Source organism: Trichomycterus rosablanca, chromosome 4, assembly GCF_030014385.1.
Source record: "Trichomycterus rosablanca isolate fTriRos1 chromosome 4, fTriRos1.hap1, whole genome shotgun sequence".
Lineage (NCBI taxonomy): Eukaryota > Metazoa > Chordata > Actinopteri > Siluriformes > Trichomycteridae > Trichomycterus > Trichomycterus rosablanca.
In genome coordinates this window covers 20,005,234-20,023,580 of record NC_085991.1, presented here as the reverse complement: position 1 = coordinate 20,023,580, position 18,347 = coordinate 20,005,234, and the positions used below count along the sequence as shown (strand labels likewise).

Genomic DNA, 18,347 nt, shown 5'->3' with positions numbered 1-18,347 from the left:
CAAGCACATGCACTCTATGTGTGCAAAGCCACTCTGTTGTAACTCATGCAGAATAAGGCCTGGCATTGTCTTGCTAAAACAGACATAGAGATCCTGGGAAAAGACAGCATCTTGGCGGCAACATACTGTATGTCTATTCAAAATACCAAGATAAATCTACGGATCAATGATACCTTTACAAATAAGCAAATGACACATACCGTGGATACTGATGCACCCCCATGGGATCATAGATGCTGTTTTTTGTACTTTTCACTGATAACTGTCTGGATGGTATTTTGCATCTTTGGCATTTACAATATGACATCCTTTTTTCCCCCAAACAAGCTAAAAACCTGGACTCCATTTGACTTATGGTCCATTTCAGTTGACTTATGGCTCAGAGAACTCACTGGCATTTCTGTGTAAAATCAATGTATAGCTTCCTTGCAATTTATGGCCTTAATTTAACCCTTATTTGGGGTTAAACTGTTGCTCACTGCTTTCTAAATTTTCCTTCTCAGAAAGTTTGCTCCACTACGTTAGTTAAACAGTTTTCTGTCTTTTGAAGTATTTTATGTAAGTAGCAGAAATAAGGGGTACACATTGATGATATATTAAGGTGTTGATCCATAAATGTGTTTTAATTAAAGATATTGTATTCATGCATTCTTACATTTTCAGCATTTAGCAGACGCTTTTATCCAAAGCGACTTACACAGTGAGCGGAACACAATGAGCAATTGAGGGTTAAGGGCCTTGCTCAGGGACCCAACAGTGGCAACTTGGTGGTGGCGGGGCTTGAACCAGCAACCTTCTGTTTACTAGTCCAGTACCTTAACCACTGAGCTATCACTGGCCCAAAGTACATTGATACTTACTTGTATACTTCCTGCTGTGTAGAACCTGTATCTGTTCTTGGCTCAGCCCAATTGCTTGGTGCATTTGGATCTCTCAGGCACAGACTGTGCAGTGGACACAGTAAGTGTTTCTAAATCTATATACATCACCCAGAATAAGGAAGTGATAACAAATGTTAAGAGTTTTTTCTTTCTTTAAAAATCTCACAGTTAAAATCTTACAGTTTAGAATGATATAGACATGATTCTATGAGAAACCATAATTTCCAGTTTATTGCTGGGACAAAAACCAAGCCATGTCCATGTCCACAATGAGTTGTCAGTGGATGTTCACTAAAACAATTGTGGCAAGGTATGGATTAGGGCTAGTATATAAAAATATTTAAGGCTTTTGAGTTTTCAGGACCACAGTGGTCTCAATATTTTTTTAAATGAACAAACTTGGCACAATTTTGAACCTTCCTGGCAACAGAAGAACAAAAAAAAGATTTATTGGTCAAATGAGACGAAAATCTAACTCTTTGGCAGAACATCAAACACTATATCTGAAAAAGAACAAGCGCTGCTCATCTAATTCCACACCTCTGGTGAAACATGGTGGCTGCAGCATTATGCTATGGGGTGCTTCCCAGCAGCAAGAAAAGAAAGACTGGTGACAATAAAGAGATTGATAAATGCAGCCAAATACAGAAACATCTTCATCTTCACATCAAACTTCATTTGGAGTACAGTTAAATTTAGACTGGAGTGACATTTTACCTGTCAACACAGCAATGACACAAAGCATACAGCCAAAACTACACTAATGTAGCCTTAGTTTCTAAAATAAAATCTAAATTACATGTTGCTACTTAAATTGTTCTTGATTTTTTTTCCTATGTAGTGTATTTCCCATGACATATCAATCAGTGTTCCAGATTAATTATTTTTTTATTTCTTTTTTTTCCAGCTTTTCAGTGCTCTTCTCCGGGGCTGCTGTGCTGATCTGTCCTACTTAAATCTCTCAAAAAACTGTTTCTGTCACAGGTGTGTTTGGAAATCTTTTACTTAGTTATAACACAAATTGGTTTCAGCCTTTGTGTGCTAATAGATCTGCTTAAGCATGCTTTAGCACAGGTAACACTTAGCCTGTTGTCCAAGAGCATGGTTGCTTATAGCAGTTTATTTCAATGATATATTTTGTGGCTAAGTTAGAACACAGTGTCGGCTATTAGTGTCAGCATTCTATCTACGTGTGTTTGGCTGTGTGTCTGCTATTTAGAGAGAAAGCTGGAGGGTGCAGACATGCAGAAACATAATGATGTAAATCTGCCCACCTAAATTCTCTTTGAAACCTGGCACTGCAATAGCATCCCCGTCAGTAACTGCATTATGAGAAATTCGATGAAAAATGAGACTCATTTTAACGAAAGTTAACTGTTTATTTTCCAGGTTGCTCTCGTTCTCTCTTCCATTGTCTTTCTTTTTTCTTTTACTGTCATTTTTTTCTCTTCTATTTTTGTTTATCTCTCATTCTTTCTGTTTCTCTCTATATGATTTTCTCTGTGTTTACCTTCATCTTTGTCTTGATGTCTCTCTCCATTTTTTAATCTGTTCCTCTCATGTTGTTTGTATGGCTAGACACTGATGTTGGTCAGTAAAGCCTCAGCTGGCCACTGGAGTTTCTTTAAACCAAGCTTTTCTTCAGGTTTTTATAGACCTTGCTTTGTGCACAGGGGGACAGTGTAGCGGGTTGATGTTATTCTAATTAGAGTTTATTATTTCTCCTTAGGTAATGGAATTAATAAAAAAATATGGAACACCACCTGGGTTTTTTTTTTATTGGAACTGCCAGAAAAACCAAACTCGTAAAAAATCATTCACTTTTTGTCTAATGTTCTTTAGGTCAAGTAGTTTGTCTTACCAAGCAATTAAACCCACAGCGCTAAATTTGATTATTACAATGTTTATTGAACACCAGAACTATAACATACACTGGTCAACAGGTCAGTTAATGCAACTAAATTGTAATTATGGTAGTATAACCATGTAGAAACAAGTCTAACACTTTCAGACTACAATTATAAAGGTTATGAAGTTTAATATAAAGGTTGTTTATAAAGTGTGTCAGATGGTGAATGGATTGCGGTGGAACCAGAAAAAGCTGATTTGAATTTGAATTGTATGTTCCCAATTAATAATAAAACATAGCGAATAAAAAAAATATAACCAAAGACTCCTCACCATGAGCATATGAAAAGTCTACCTGCAAGCTGTTTAAAGAGGCCAGCGATGAAGGGCCACCTTGTGTCAAAACTCTTGAGAACAGGTTTCAGCAGATAGTTGGATTGGTGTTTGCAGCACTCTGTCCCAGGTTTGTTTCCAAATGTTAAGCTGTGACCTGATGCATTTCAGATGATTGTTTTCTCTCATTCTTCATCTCTTCTTCACCTCCTACGATATGCGATCAGGTGAAGAGGTTAGCACAAATTAACTTTTTCCACAACTGAATCAAAATCATAGATTCAAACACTTTACCTTGGCTAGTGGTACAGTGTCTAAATGCTGACGATTTAACCCGAATCCAAAACTGTGGCTAGTTCAGTGCGACACACTAAACTTGACCAGGTTTCCTTTCGAAACAGGAAAACTTTCAAGCTCTGTGTCTGAGTGAAACACAAACTGCGAACTGAACTGAACTTTCTTGAGTCCCTGAACTGTGTAAACTAACTAGAGCTCTTTTTAATTTACTTGGGAGGTGTGGTTTTCAGGGGATGTAGCCAGTAAGAAGTGAATTTGTTACAAAATCACGTGAACAGAAACATGACACCTTCCTCATCCCCACCACGAAGATTGACCTATTGTCATTGCAAGATTGTATTATAGGCTCAGTTTTTGACATGAGTATCCTGAGTCTTGGGTTCATACAGAAACATATGGATTAAAACATTTAATTTCTGAAACAAGCAAATTTACAGTAAAAAAAAAATCTAAATACCAATATATCTATAGATTAAACATAGAGAGGTCTTTAACATGAAAATCATTATTACAACTTATTTATATAATAGTAACACTCCTAACAAAACGGTACATGATTAGGCATGTAAAAATGATTCTTTAGATTCATATATTGCTACTATGGCTATTGGGCATAACATAATTCCTAACACTATATTTCGGACCAAGGGCACAAACCTAGACCGAACACCTATGATCTCCAATCTCTGAGACAGCACTGCATCAAGAATTGTCATTGATCAATAGCCGGTATATGCACATGGGCAAGGGTTATTTACAAGCTGGAGCAAACTTTAATGTGCAAAAAAGAAGCTTTATGGTAACCATGTCCAGAAGCAGTGTTAAGTTCTCTGGGCTTAAACGCAGCTGTGCTGGACCTTCACACAGTGAAAACGTGTGTTGTGATCAGTATTTTAGTTTTTTTCTTAAACAGATGCTGTTTGATCCAGACTAAAAAAGAAAGTGCTTCAAGCACTCCACCTGAATGTTTTTCTTTCAGTTTACCAAATACCATAGCCACTAAGAAACTATGAGTTTGAGGAGAGAATAAGACAGACTTGAAAAGGTAATTGTATGGTATATGCCACCCAATTAAGAAATGGCAGGATCTCGAATGGAACTGGGAATCATGGGCACAGCTTCCTCATAGAAAGGACAGAAATATGGGTAGGAGCTGTTGGGAATGGAGTTTGTTTGTGACAAACATATGACTTATTAAAGTTCTTAGGAAAATCCTTAAAAATTTGGTCTTTAAATTGCATGTTATGATGCTCAGGTGGTGCAGCGGTAAAACACGCTAGCACACCCAAGCTGACATATGAACTTGTCGGTTCGAAACTCAGCTCTGCCATCCGGCTGGGCTGGGGGCCTACATGAACAACGATTGGCTGTTGTTTATACAGGGTGGGAGCCAGATAGGGACTCCTCATAACTGAGGCAATTACAACCTCTGCTGGCTGATTGATGGTGCCTGCACAGAGTCGAGGGATAATGCGTTGATCAGGGAGTGACTTTCCGTACACAAAGCTGATCCGCATATGAACTCGCCTTCTCCGTTTGTTGATACAATAGCAAAGACCAGTGAGCAATCTGAGCAAACCAGAAATGCTATTATCACCAAGCAAAAGCATGTTAAAGCATAGAAGACCTTATCCAAGGACCTTGGCATCCCGGCTTCAGCATTTCAAAATGTTATCAAGAAGTTTGCTACTCATGGTACAGTCAAGAATCTTTCAGTATGTGGTGTAAAGAGGAAGATTGATGATAGAAGTCCACAAATTGTGGCAAAAACACATACAACATTCAGAGAGCTCCTGGCCAAACTATAGGCATCTGAAGTGACGGTTTTGTTTGCACAGAGTACCTGGATTAATACTTTTTATGGCACTGTAGAGTGGAAATGCATTCAGTGATGGAACAAATCATACAGATGAACAGACCACTAAAATAAGTCATTATATATGTGATTATGAGTCAGTAAGCACGTGTATGTGTGTAATTAACACAATGTTCAAAGTGAGAGGGAGCAGTAAATCTGTTTAAACTAATACAATAAGATGTTATGAGTACTGAAAAACATGTCACACCTTAAGGAAACGCAAGGTGTAAAAAGACATGGTTGTTGTTTGCAGTGGCCTAAAGCACTCAGACTTTGATCCCAAAAAAACACTTTTGAAATAAATTCTAACCACAATTTTGAGCCAGGTCTTCTCAACCAATATCTGTGTCTGACCTCACCAATGCTCTTTTGACTGATTGCCCACAAATGCCCACAGTTGCATACCAAAATCATGTAGATAACCTCTGGGATAACTTTATAATAATACCCATGGTTTTGTTTATGTCAAACAAATTCATGGCAGGTGTCCATATATTTTTAGGTATAAAATATGTACATTGTAATTTTAGTGTTTATGTGTTAAAAAGCATATTTTGATAAATTGTTGCTTGTTTAATCAAAGCCCTTTGAACTCCCCTGAATTTTAGAGCAATTAAGGTATTAAACTACTTTACTTTTTACTTTTTTTCCTTCTTTCTGTTAGGAAAGTAAAAGAGACACTTCCCACATTCCGTCAGTTCTTAAGCTTGGTGTTCAGTCTAAGCCACCTTAGTCTGGCCTCAATGAAGATGCCTCCAGAAGTGCTCAGGTAAATCATCACAACTTACATTCAGGGACTATGTAGTAATGGGAGGGTTTTTTTCTGCAAGGATGTTTTTTTTTTTAGCTTTATTTAGCCATTCCTTAAGTTCTACCAGTCTCTCTCATAGCATGATACTGCCACCACATGGTTTTACTGTATGGTATTAACCAGGTGATGAGTAGTGCCTGTTTTTCACCAGACAGAGCTTAATAATAATCTTTTATACTATGTTGCCAGAGTCCTTTACATGCTGCTTAGCAAATTTTAATATTTTAGTCATATGCCTTTTACTTTACAGTGACTACTCCTGCCACGCTGCCATAATGGCCTAATTTATTGAGTGATTTATGGTGTCCAACATGTTCTCCAATCTCTGTGCAGAAATGTGTATTTACTTACGTTTACATTTATGACATTTATCAGACACTTTTATCCAAAGTGATCTACAATTGTGTAACTTACAGTTGCATTTGACCAAATACAATTCAATCAATACCAACTGTCATGCCATTAATGGCCAATTTTGGGACAAAACCTTCAGGTTTCTTCTAAAAAGCTAAAAATTAAGATAAATTTCACCTTTCAGTATGACAATGACCCGAAGCATATCTCTACATTAACAAAAGAATGCTTCACAGAAAAAGATTAAAGTTTTGAAAGAGCCCACCCAGAGCACAGACCTAAATCCAATTGAAAATCTGTGGCATGACTTGAAAAGGGCTGTGTACAAGAGAACCCAGTCAAGATGTGCCACGTTAATAGACTACCTGAAGAGACTGAATGCTGTCATAAAATCAGCAAACTTTCAACGAAGTTTTAGTTTAAGGGTGTACATATTCATGCAACCACATAGCTGTAAGTTTTTTTGTTTTATTTTCCAATTAAATTGCACAGATTGTAGGTCACATTAAAAGTTCAGAAATGTTTCCTCTTGGTCTATTTTTTTATTCCACTGTGTATCTTAGGCTTTGAGTGTTCCCAGGACCACAGTTATCTTAGTAACTTTGAAATGGAAGAAGCTTGGCACAACCTTGAACATTCCTGGACATTTTGTCAAATTGGACAAGAAAGGCATTAGTCAGAAAAGTACCCAAAGAGCCCAATGGTCACTCTAAAAGAGCTTCAAAGTCCTGTTCAGAGATGAGAGAATTGATTGGCCAGACAGCCATCTCTGGAGCTCTCCATAAATCAGACCTTTATGGTAGATTGTAAAGATGGAAGTCACTCTGGCAACACAAGAAAATAAATATCTTGTCTGATAAGTTAAAACTCTTTGGGCAGAACAGTAAGCATATTTTTAGCCAAAGAGCACACCTAGCTTATACCATCACTACAGTAAAACATTGCAGCATCATGAGAGTGTGGGTGCTATTTCGGCACCAAAGTCAGTGTAACTCAAATACAGGAACATCCTTGAAAATAAGCCCTCAGCTTACACAAACTCAAACTTAAACTTTTGAACACAACAATGACCTGAGTCAGTAAGATAAAGCAAAACTGAAGTGTCAAGTCACTAAATGGCCTGAAATGGCCAAGCAAAAATCCAGACTTAAACCCCATTGAAAATTGGATGAGCTGGCCAAATTCAGATGTGCACAGCTTGTAGTATCTATCCATAACAAAATGTTTTAAATGCTATGGAATTCTGGGTAATAACTATCTCCCTTTCTGTCTTTTTATCTTCACTTTAGGGATCTCTTTCTGGGACTGTCGTCCAACCCTCACATTACTGACTTGCACTTGGACATCAGTGGTTGTGAGGTCTGCGACACTCGTTTGACTATTTGCTATTAGTATTTTTGCATAGTTAAATGAACAGAATACAGCAAATGATTATTCGTTTACTGAATATAAAATTTTAAACACCAACTGTCCCTGTGTAAAGAAATAATAGCATCTTTACTCAAACAATTAACCAAATTTAATTGATACATTGATTTAATTAGACTATACCCGCCCAGGCTTGAATCTAATATCTATAACTTTATAAAAATATAAAAATGTATTTTTAAATAAAAATTAAATGAAGTTTTTAAAATATGTTATTCTAAATAGAGAGTCAAAGAAATGTGTCAATGCATTGTACATAACAGTACTTTTTCACACATTAACAATTTTGGTAGCGATTAATTTTTGCATTTTTTTTCTTTTCCTTTGAATTTTTGTATAAATCCATATTTCTTAAGCACTTTGGCGACTCCTGTCACAATTTCAATGTAGACAGTACAGAAAGAAAGTGTTACAATATGGAATTGTAAAAAAACTGCCAGGACAGGCAATACCACCTCCTCTTTATAGGATGAATCATTATTGCTCATCAACTATTACTTGTGCTTGGCTATACAATCATCAGTTAGCAGTAAACTGATTTTTTTTTACAGTTAATCCACTTACTTTCATATTGGTTTTAATATAACACAGTAAAGCCATTTAACTAAAACAGCATGTGCAAGATCAGGCACTGATGTTGGACAGTGTTTCAGATTTTGACTAATTGTAATAATTATAATATAAGTTAAAGACAACACGAGGAAACACGAAACGAAGCTTTTAATTGATCATTCTGTTTGGTGAAGATAAAGATTTATTCCAAACCCAAATCGCCCATGTGTATACCTCTTCATCAACAAGAAAATGGCTATACTAGAAGAAGATCTAAGTTTTGGAATGGCCCAGCCAGAGTTCAGATCTGAAAACAACTGAGAATTGGTGTAGTGACCTAAAGAGGACTGTGCACAGGTGATACCCTTTCAACCTGACAGAATTGAAGTGTTTTTGCAAGAATCAGTGTGAAAAGATTGCAAAGTTAAGGTGTGCCATGCTGATAGACTCCTACCCAAAAACACTGAATGCAGTCATAAAAAACTCTTTTTTTTGCATTTTTTTAGCTTAGGTCAGCAGGGGCAGCAGTGATGCAGGAACTGTTACCCCAAGTATCCTGCATCAGTACATTGGACATATCAAATAATGGTGAGATTATGAACCACTTCAGCACATAAACAACACTTTCATCCTCTTATTTCACATGTGGATACATTTGTAATCTGATTTAGTGTTTGTTGATTTACCTAAGGTTTAGATGCTGATTTTCTCTCAGTCATCCCAGCTTTCTCAAGACATCCCTCCCTTAAGCATCTTATGCTGGGCAAGAACTTCAATGTCAAGGGCAGGTATGAAACAGATTGAGCAAAAACATTTGTTTACCCCATATTCCCCTTATGCTAGTGTCAGCGCTAATGGTTGTTCAGAGAATCAGCAGGCCTTCATTAGGAAGCAGCATATATTAACTACCATAATTAATAATTTACCATTTATATACAGCGCGGTAATATTGTCATAAACCAATCCACTATATGGCCAAAAGTATGTCTTCACATTACACCTGATATTCAGGTGTTTAAGCCATACCCATTGCCAACAGGTTTATAACATCTCTCATGCAATGTTTATCATACTATCTACTTTAAGCGTTATGACATCGCCTTCTTATAAAAGCTTGCCTCATGTTTTGCTTTTTAAACCAATATGAAAACATTTTAACATGACAATTATTTTCTGTTAATAACACTATTGGTATTTTGAAAGTACACAGTGTTTATAGCAAGGTAGGTGCCTAACAGATGTCAAGTATAATTTATTTGTATAGAGCTTTTTCCATAAAAAGCAGCTTTAGAGAGATTTAGGTCCAAAAACCTTAATAAGCAACCCTAGAGAAACACTGGCAGGGAACTCCCTTACAGAAACATTGAATCTTTAAAGGGACCTCCTTGACTGGCCTAGACTATATTTGAATTAATAATGAAAACTAATAGAGAAATAGAAAAGTAATTAAAAAAACAAGTGTAATTAGCTTAATGCAGTTTATTATAATATCAGATTGTGAAGAATTTCTGGACATCAGTTTCAATGTAATGTTTTACATTTGATGGCATCCTCAAGCCGACATCATTCAGTATTAAATACAATTGCAATAAAAAACATTCAATCCCACTCACCTTAAAGGTATTATTATAGTGATGTGTATAGGATTAAATAAAATAAAAAAACTTTTTATACAATCTGACACCTCTCTTGTAGAATTTTTGCCATTTCTTCTTGTGCAAAAGCTTCCAGCTCATTGAGGTGTGATGGCTTTCATGTAGCGACTGTTTCTTTAAACCCCACAAAAGATGTTCTAGGGATTTAAATGTTAATGTATGACGTTTAAAATAATGCTTGAGCCATACATTCTATAGAGACAATAGAGTCTACCTGTTGCAATTTGAATTGATTGATCATATTTTGCAAAGGCAAACACGAGACTATAAAAGTCCACAATTAAAACCTGAACTCTGGTGATGTTCTGGGCTGTCCATACCTCTGTGGAGTTCTCTGCTTGAGTGGTGCAGTTCCTATGCCAGGTGGTGATTACAACCCAGTGCATGTGTAAAATATCCTGACTATGCAGGGATTCATACTAAACCTCCTCAGCTATTTGTGCTCTCTTTACTATCTGTGTGGTGTTTTCTGTCTATGTAAGCTCTTCTGTGATGTGAACACTGAGGAACTTGAAGCAGCTGTCCCTCTCTATCCATTGACAGTAAAGGGGGTGGGCACATCTCCTACATCCTGAAGTCCAGTATCAGCTTTTTGATCTTGCTGACATTCAGTGAAAGGTTATTTTTTCTGGCACCAGTATATCAGGAAGCTAATCTCCTCCCTGTAGGCTGTGCAGTCATAGGTATACAATTAGTAGAGAAGAGGACTTAATACACAGCCCATCCTAATTTTGCCCATCTTAACCACCTAGCACCGACCTGAGAGAAAGCTTGGGATCCAGTTGCACAGAGACTCAGATCATGGAACTTGCTGTGAAGTTACAGGGAAATAATTGTATTAAATGCTGAGCTATAATCTACAAGCAGCATTTTCACATATGTATCCATTCATATGTATTACATAAGATGGTAGTTCACACACACTCACCAGCCAATCTGACAGAGCTTGAAAGGATCTGCAATAAATAATGGGATGAACTGCCTAAATCCAGTTGTTCAAACCCTGTAGTGACGTATCCAGGAAGACTTGCAGTTATAATTGCTACCAACAGGGCATGTAGTATTGAATTTAGTTTTTAAAAACCTTTTGTGAATAAGATAACTCAGTTTTGATTGTTTTGATTTCCAAAACAACTATAAAAACATTTTCACTTCGTAATTTATAAATGACAAAGTATTGACTGATGAGTAAAGTGTCAATTGTGTCCATTCAAAATCAAATCCACAACATAATAAAAGGTCATGGGGGGACTGAATACTTTCTAAGTCCTTTGTTTAAAGATCTCTAATTGACAGTACATTGTAGGGATATACTAAGCTTTTAAGTTGGTCATGAGAATTTAGGGAAGTCCTTTTTAGCACTACAGTGCCATCATACACATAGTAAGATCACATCATGACAAAAAATCATTTACAAAGATTGGTGTGAAGAAAAGGACTTGCATATAGCCCTGGCAATTCAATGCTCTTTTACTAATACAGAGGTAAATAATGAGAAGAATAAATATTTATTATTAATGCACATGGTTACAGAATGTGAATATCACCACATTAACAAACAAATGGTGCTATGCTAAGATATTGTTATTGTATTTGGTTTACATTGTAGAGACACTGACTGCAGAGGATTGCAACATAAAATAGGTTTTAAACATCAAATATTATTCAGAATGATACATTATTTACCCCGTATAATTATAAACCTTTGTTTAATTAATTAGCCAATTAACATGGTTAGAGTCCTAGTTGATTTTACATATATATTTTTTTTAAATCTAATTAATTGCAGGATACTGGATGAAATTCTACAAAGACTGGTGCAACTAGTCCAAGAAGAAGAGTGTGTGAGCACACACACACACACACATGCACACACACACAGATACAGACTATCTGAAACAATTCTGCTTGGGTAGCACAGCAGTCTGTTTTGCAGGCGGTCTACAGACACAATAAGCTTTGTATAAAAAAAGAGAAGGCCGATATGGTATCACCTTGTTGGCACTGCAACAGCATCTGCTACTGTGTGGTCAAAGTGCCTGCACAAAAATCAGAGGTATACTTAAAGTATACCATGTTTTTATATCTGCTATACAGCTTCATGGGATATGACTTCTGGCTGTTTAAAGAATAGCCCGTTCACACGTTAAAGGGGCATGTGCTAGTCTGCAATCCTACTCGACCAGCAATATTGTCATGCAATAGGCAAAAGTTGACAGTGCAGTTGGGAGAAATGTCTAAATTACTGAGGAACAAAAACATTCTGCTCATTAGCAAGCATGCTTCATGAAAGCTGTGCTTAACAGCTACACTGAATGATTCATCTCTTTTTCTTTTTTTGTTTTGCAATAATATGAATCCTCAATTTTGTTTCTTTTTCCTTCGCTCCAAGGCATGCAGCATGACCCATTCAGTGCAGAAAGCAACATGAGCTCACTCTGTTATTCATGAAGTTACTAACCAGATATACAAACAAAGAAAGGCCTATACTGATCATGCACACATATGCCCACACCCACACACAACTGTTTTTTTATATTTGGCATATTCAAAGAGGCACATGCACAAATCTTCAAATCTTTCAACTCTCACTATTACTGAGCTACTATTGCTGTTTGCATTAGTTAGTTTAGTTAGTTAGTTGCATTAGTTTGCATAAGTTACAAGTTCCTATATTGTATCTTTTCTGAACTGAAAGGCTGATTACACATGTAAAGGAAGTTGATGCATTTGGAATTTGGTCCAAGAACAACCACAAAATAAAGAAAAAAGTGATTCTGTTCACAGCCAAGTGAGCTTGACTTTGTCACAGGCTTAGCGGCTAGCAAGCAAGAAAGACACCTTCACTCCACAGTGGGCATTTTAAAGCTTGATCGAAGTTTGTTTCTGTTTGTGTGAACAGCGAAAAAGCAGGAGCAAGGGCTCTTAGTACAGTATATTTAGAAAGTGTTCGGCCCACTTGGCTTTTTGTGTGCTTTATTGCATTGTAGATTTGATTTTAAATTGATAAAACAATTTTTTTACTCATTAATTTAAACTTAATCATTTAATGACATAGTGAAATGTCTCATTCACAAACAGATGTACATACTTTATTTAACACTTTGTAGAAAGCAACAATAACAGCTAATAATTATTTAGGTAATATATCAGCTTCCATTAAGACATAAGCCGACCTGGTATTTACCTGGAAGTTGTTATAGGTCTTAACCTGGAAAATATCTGGGTTAGCCTACATGTCATTTCATTAGGGTTATTAAAAAGGCATCTTGCATAGTGACAGTGACTTACACTTCTTTCTCTATTATCTTATTAATCTTGCTTTTGTTTTTCTAGGGTCTACAGTCTTTGTCTCTAGCTGACTCCCGACTGCGTTCCCGGGGAACAGTGCTAGTGAATGCACTAGGCAGTAATGCATGTCTCAGGAATGTGGACATAAGTGGCAACCTCCTGGAGGACACAGGTGCCAGGATGTTGAGCAAGGCCTTGCAGATTAACACCACTCTCAGGTACAGCATAGTACAAAATTCAAAATGCTAGTATCAAAAGCAGTTTTTTTCTGGATATCTAATTCAGAAAATATGTGTTCAAATTGTCTTAAAGCAAGTAGGCTAGCAATGCAAAGATAGTGGATAGCTTCAACAGGTTGGGAAAAAAATGTCCTGTTTTAATTTTTTTGTTAAAAATACGGAATTAGGAACATAATAGCAGTCTGAAGATAAAAACAGAGCAAGTAAGTTGTGGTGGAGCATATTTGCCATTTATTCATTGTATTTGTGTATTGTAGCAGTTGTCGTGTTAATTTCTTGTTTACCAAAACAACACCACACTTTAAAATATTACTGTGTAGCTTTTTTGGCTTAAATAAAGTGATATAAAATTAATAATTCACTAATCAGAATGTAGTTTTACAGTCTGGAGCCCTATAGGTTTAACTTTACTTGCCTTTACACAACTCTAGCGAACACTTGAAAGCAGTTGTTGGCCCTATTCTGTATGACTTTGTGTGTATCTAAGCTGTTGTTGCTCTTGGCTTTTCTGCTTCATAACATCACTTATAGTTAATTAGGGTAGCATGAGCAGGGCAGAAGTTAACAAACTAGTTTGAAAGCTAAAAAGATAGAATCCTCTGGCAGATACCTTGAAAGGTTACTAGGCCTTTTAATATGACTCATTCTCTTGCAAATGCTTGTCTGTTTTTCTCCTATTTTTAGGAGTGTAACATGGGATCGGAACAATACTACAGCTGCAGGGTTTCAAGATGTGGCCCGTTCTCTACAGCAGTAAGAAATACAGTCACACACAAAACCTATTAACACTGTCAGGTTAGCTAACATATTTACCGTATGCACAATTTAATATTTTGTAGTTACCAATTTCACCTTCCACTTCATTAGATATGCAGAAATATTATTTAATTAAAATGACTCAGATATTTAATGGTTTCAAACAAATAAAACAAAGCCAAAAAACAAAGCCAAATGTTGCTTAAAGGTCAAGCAGCATATAATAAATATTTTTATATTTATTACATGCTGCTTGACCTTTAAGCAACATTTGGCTTTGTTTTATTCTCTGTATCTGGAAAAAGGTTATAAAATAAGAAGTGAAAATGAGCTGGACTGTATAGAAAGTGAAAAGGGAACTTTTTCTGCTTTGCACATAAAACTTAGTTTTTTTTGCCCTTACTCTTCAGCAACTTCACACTGCAGTTCATGCCTTTACCACTTAGTGATATTACACAGGCATACCGCAGTGCCCCAGAGAGGACAGAACTGGCTGTGATGAAGGTGAGCAACCACACACTTTTAATATTTAAATTGCAAGAATAAGTATCCCCAGTTCCCAAACAATTAAACAGATGTAACACAGTAGGAAACCTGCCTTTGTGCCAACTTTTTTGAGTGTGGTGAAGGCAACAATTTTTATCAATTAAAAACATTGCAAATCTAAAACATTTATTACTTATAATAACTATTACTTTTGTCAGTAAAATCAATATTTAAGAAAATTAGCAAATTACAAATTCTAGTTTTTGTTGCATTTTACAAAACTATAAAATATTTACCAACAATTAAACCTTGTGTAAGTAGTTTGATGTGTGAGAATGCTTTGCTGCTTCAGTGCCTGGGTGATTTACCCAGTGGTGTAATGTATTAAAGTAACAATACTTTGTTACAGTACTTAAGTATTTTTTTTTTGAGTATCTGTACTTAATTTAAAAAAAGTAACTTTTACTTTTACTCTATACATTTCCAAAATAAAATGTATAGTTTTACCCCAATATATTTGCCCTATGCAAATTCATTACTCTATACTACAAAATATTAAAAGATGAAAAGATGTGTCGTATAGAATGAAGTGCCTCTTATGTTTACCCAAAGATACGGAACTATCGGCATTTTAGAACTCCCCATCCAACCTAAAAGAAACACATTGATGTGAGTGCATTTGCATTTATTTGCTTACCTTGTGAAAGATGGCACCAGACTGCACTATGGGTGGATGGCAAGCCGGCAGAGGCAGTATGATACTCATAGCAATGTTCCCGCTAGAAAACCTTTGGTCCAAGAATTCTGGGATCTGCTTCAAACATATTGGTGCCAGTTAACAGACCTTCAGAGTTCTTGTGAAGTCCATGTCTAGACAGGACAGAGCTGTTTTGATGGCACAAGGGGAACATACACAACATTAGGCAGGTGGTTTAATGACATGGCTAATAATTTTTGTATCACCATTAAAAATGTATGCCATTGAATTTAACAAGGTACATCATTAATCATGGAAAAATAAAACCTTGACACAGCGGCAATTTGGAAATGTTGGAAACTGCTTATCTTAATTTTGCAAGTATTTAATTCTAATGTGAGTGGAATGCTTATATGAATATCATTGTCATGGTGGACTATGCCAGTTATAACAGATATCATTGTTCTCCTTCTGCCAGATCCAAAAGGCATTGTTAAGAAACAATCAGACTCAACGGTTCTCTCAGAAGCAGGCTCTCCGACTGCACCAGGGTCTTGTTACAAGTACTACTGAGCAGGTAATCTCTTACCTACCATACTGCCAGTCAATCTGAGGTGCTGTTAGTTACATTTTTTTTTAGCTATAAATGTACATTAAATGAATAAATAAAAAATACAATTGCATTAAAGTTAGCCAAGTTAATCTGATGGAGTATTACTACTATTAGTACTACTATTACTGTTACTACTACTACTACTACTACTAGTAATAATAATAATAATAATAATAATAGTTGTAGTAGAGTTGTAGTAGAGCAGTATGGATTCTTTCTGTGTGCAGTTCTTCCCGTGTACGTGTTGGCTTCCTCTGGGTGCTCCGGTTTTCTCCCACAGTCCAAAGACATGCAGTCAGGTTAACTGAAGATACTAGATTGTCCCTAGGTATCAGTGTGTGTGTAAGTGTGTTTGTCCTATGATTGATTGGTAACCTGTCCAGGATGTTTCCTACCTTTCGCCCAGTAAATTGCATCTACCGCGAACCTGAATTAGATTAAGTGGTGGTAAAACAGACAATAAATGAATGAATGAATACTTGTAGTAGTAGTAGTAGCAGTAAAAAAAAAGTCATATGAGCAGTAAAGTACCAAAAACAGAATAAATAAGCGAAGATACATAAAAAGTGCAGATGCTTTACAAACCCCATTCCCAGAAAAGTTGGAATATTTTGTAAAATGCAATAAAAAGAACAGTGGATTTGTTAAAACTCAGGATTTATTTTGTAGAATTTATTTATGTAGCTGACAAAAGAACAAATAAAAGACTTATTATTTTTACTTACTAATTTCATTTCACTTCCATGTTTTACCACTGCTTTATCCATACAGTGAATCCAGTTTCCCCAGAATCACTAAGCACAATACAATAACACACCCTGGACAGGATGCCAAACCTTTCATATTAATTACACCTTTTAATCATTTGGGAACTAAGGATATTGATTGTTGCAGTTATGTGAGTTCAGTTTTGCCCATTAATGCTTGTTACAAGGCTTCAGCTGCTCAACAGCACAAGGTCACCACTGTGTGATTTTCCACTTCATGATGCAATGACTCCTTTACACTCATCTGCCAGTTTCATATAATTTAGTCTTGATTTTAATTTATGACAACATATATGATTTACATGATTAATTTATAATGGTTTTCAAACTGATCAGAAAAAATTTATTGACACAGGTCTTTGGTTAAACTGATTTGTGGCCAAAATATAGTAGGCCTTTGTATATACTGATTACTTCTAGGAAGAATCATTTTATTTGATTAAATCAATTATTTTTTACTAATAATAAAATATAAAACCATGCATCTGCATAATTGGCTATGTCTGAAAGCCCTGTGAATGGCACATTGTCCAAGGTATTCCTGTCTTGCTTTCTATGTTTTAATCTAAAACAAAACCCGCTATGACCCTGACCAGGATAAAGGATAAAGATCTCTCTAAACCTGAGAGATCGTATTTAAAAGGCAGAACAACTGCAACCCAACATCCCTGATAACCGCAAATCTCTATGAACATGAACCCCAAAGCTCTGCGTCTTTGTCTAAAGTGGGGTTGGCCGGCCCAATCCTAGAGGGCTGAAAGAGCCAAAAGATCCAACATATTACATAAAACTGTCCATCATGTGGGTCAGACCATGAGCACATTAGACTACCCAGACTCCCAGGACCAGAGGCACACACTCATATTTTGCAAAGACAAAAATAAATTCCTGAGTGAATATGAAGTTTTTCAAACTTCATGGAGTTTGTTCCAAAGATGTCAGGCAATGAGATTGCTATTCTCTTAAATACAAACTGTACTTAAATAATGGAATTTAATTGGCAGGCAGTGCAGATATTATAGAATAGAAATAATATAATCAAAGTGATGACTGAGTGCATATTTACAACTCTGTGTCATCTGCATAGCAGTGGAAACTGGTGCCATGTGTAATGGGGTGGGTTGTCTTGACACTGAGGCACCAGGTGCAGCCCTGCACCTGCAATAATTAAAAATGAACATGCAGGATGCTAACCGTTGGTAGAACAATACTGTGGGTAAAAAGTTACAAACAAAAGGGGTTAAATGCAAATAAATGTGGTGGCCAAAATGATGTAGACATATTAAAGACACAAATATCTGCAGCCTGCAAGGAAGAAAATGGGATAGCGCAGAAATTACAACTGGTTGTCACAGAGTGCAAGCAACAAGAAACAGGAAAGAGCAATAAATGAGCAGTGCCCTAACAACTGCCGCAGCCCCCAGGCAACATGGGTCCAAATGGGGGCCCGCTTCAGAAAACGGGCAGCTTGCTCATCTAGG

General features: G+C 36.3%; 1 protein-coding gene across 1 annotated transcript in view; it reads left to right on the top strand.

Annotated features, from left to right (window-relative positions):
- carmil3 (capping protein regulator and myosin 1 linker 3) overlaps positions 1-18,347 on the top strand; it is a 122,127-nt gene that overhangs the window by 82,036 nt on the left and 21,744 nt on the right. Inside the window, exons 14-24 of the mRNA XM_062993936.1 lie at positions 883-960; positions 1,789-1,865; positions 5,882-5,986; positions 7,672-7,741; positions 8,869-8,950; positions 9,054-9,150; positions 11,807-11,861; positions 13,354-13,526; positions 14,232-14,300; positions 14,714-14,807; positions 15,965-16,063. Coding sequence (XP_062850006.1) covers positions 883-960; positions 1,789-1,865; positions 5,882-5,986; positions 7,672-7,741; positions 8,869-8,950; positions 9,054-9,150; positions 11,807-11,861; positions 13,354-13,526; positions 14,232-14,300; positions 14,714-14,807; positions 15,965-16,063 — 999 coding nt within the window. The remainder of the gene's footprint in view (positions 1-882; positions 961-1,788; positions 1,866-5,881; positions 5,987-7,671; positions 7,742-8,868; positions 8,951-9,053; positions 9,151-11,806; positions 11,862-13,353; positions 13,527-14,231; positions 14,301-14,713; positions 14,808-15,964; positions 16,064-18,347) is intronic.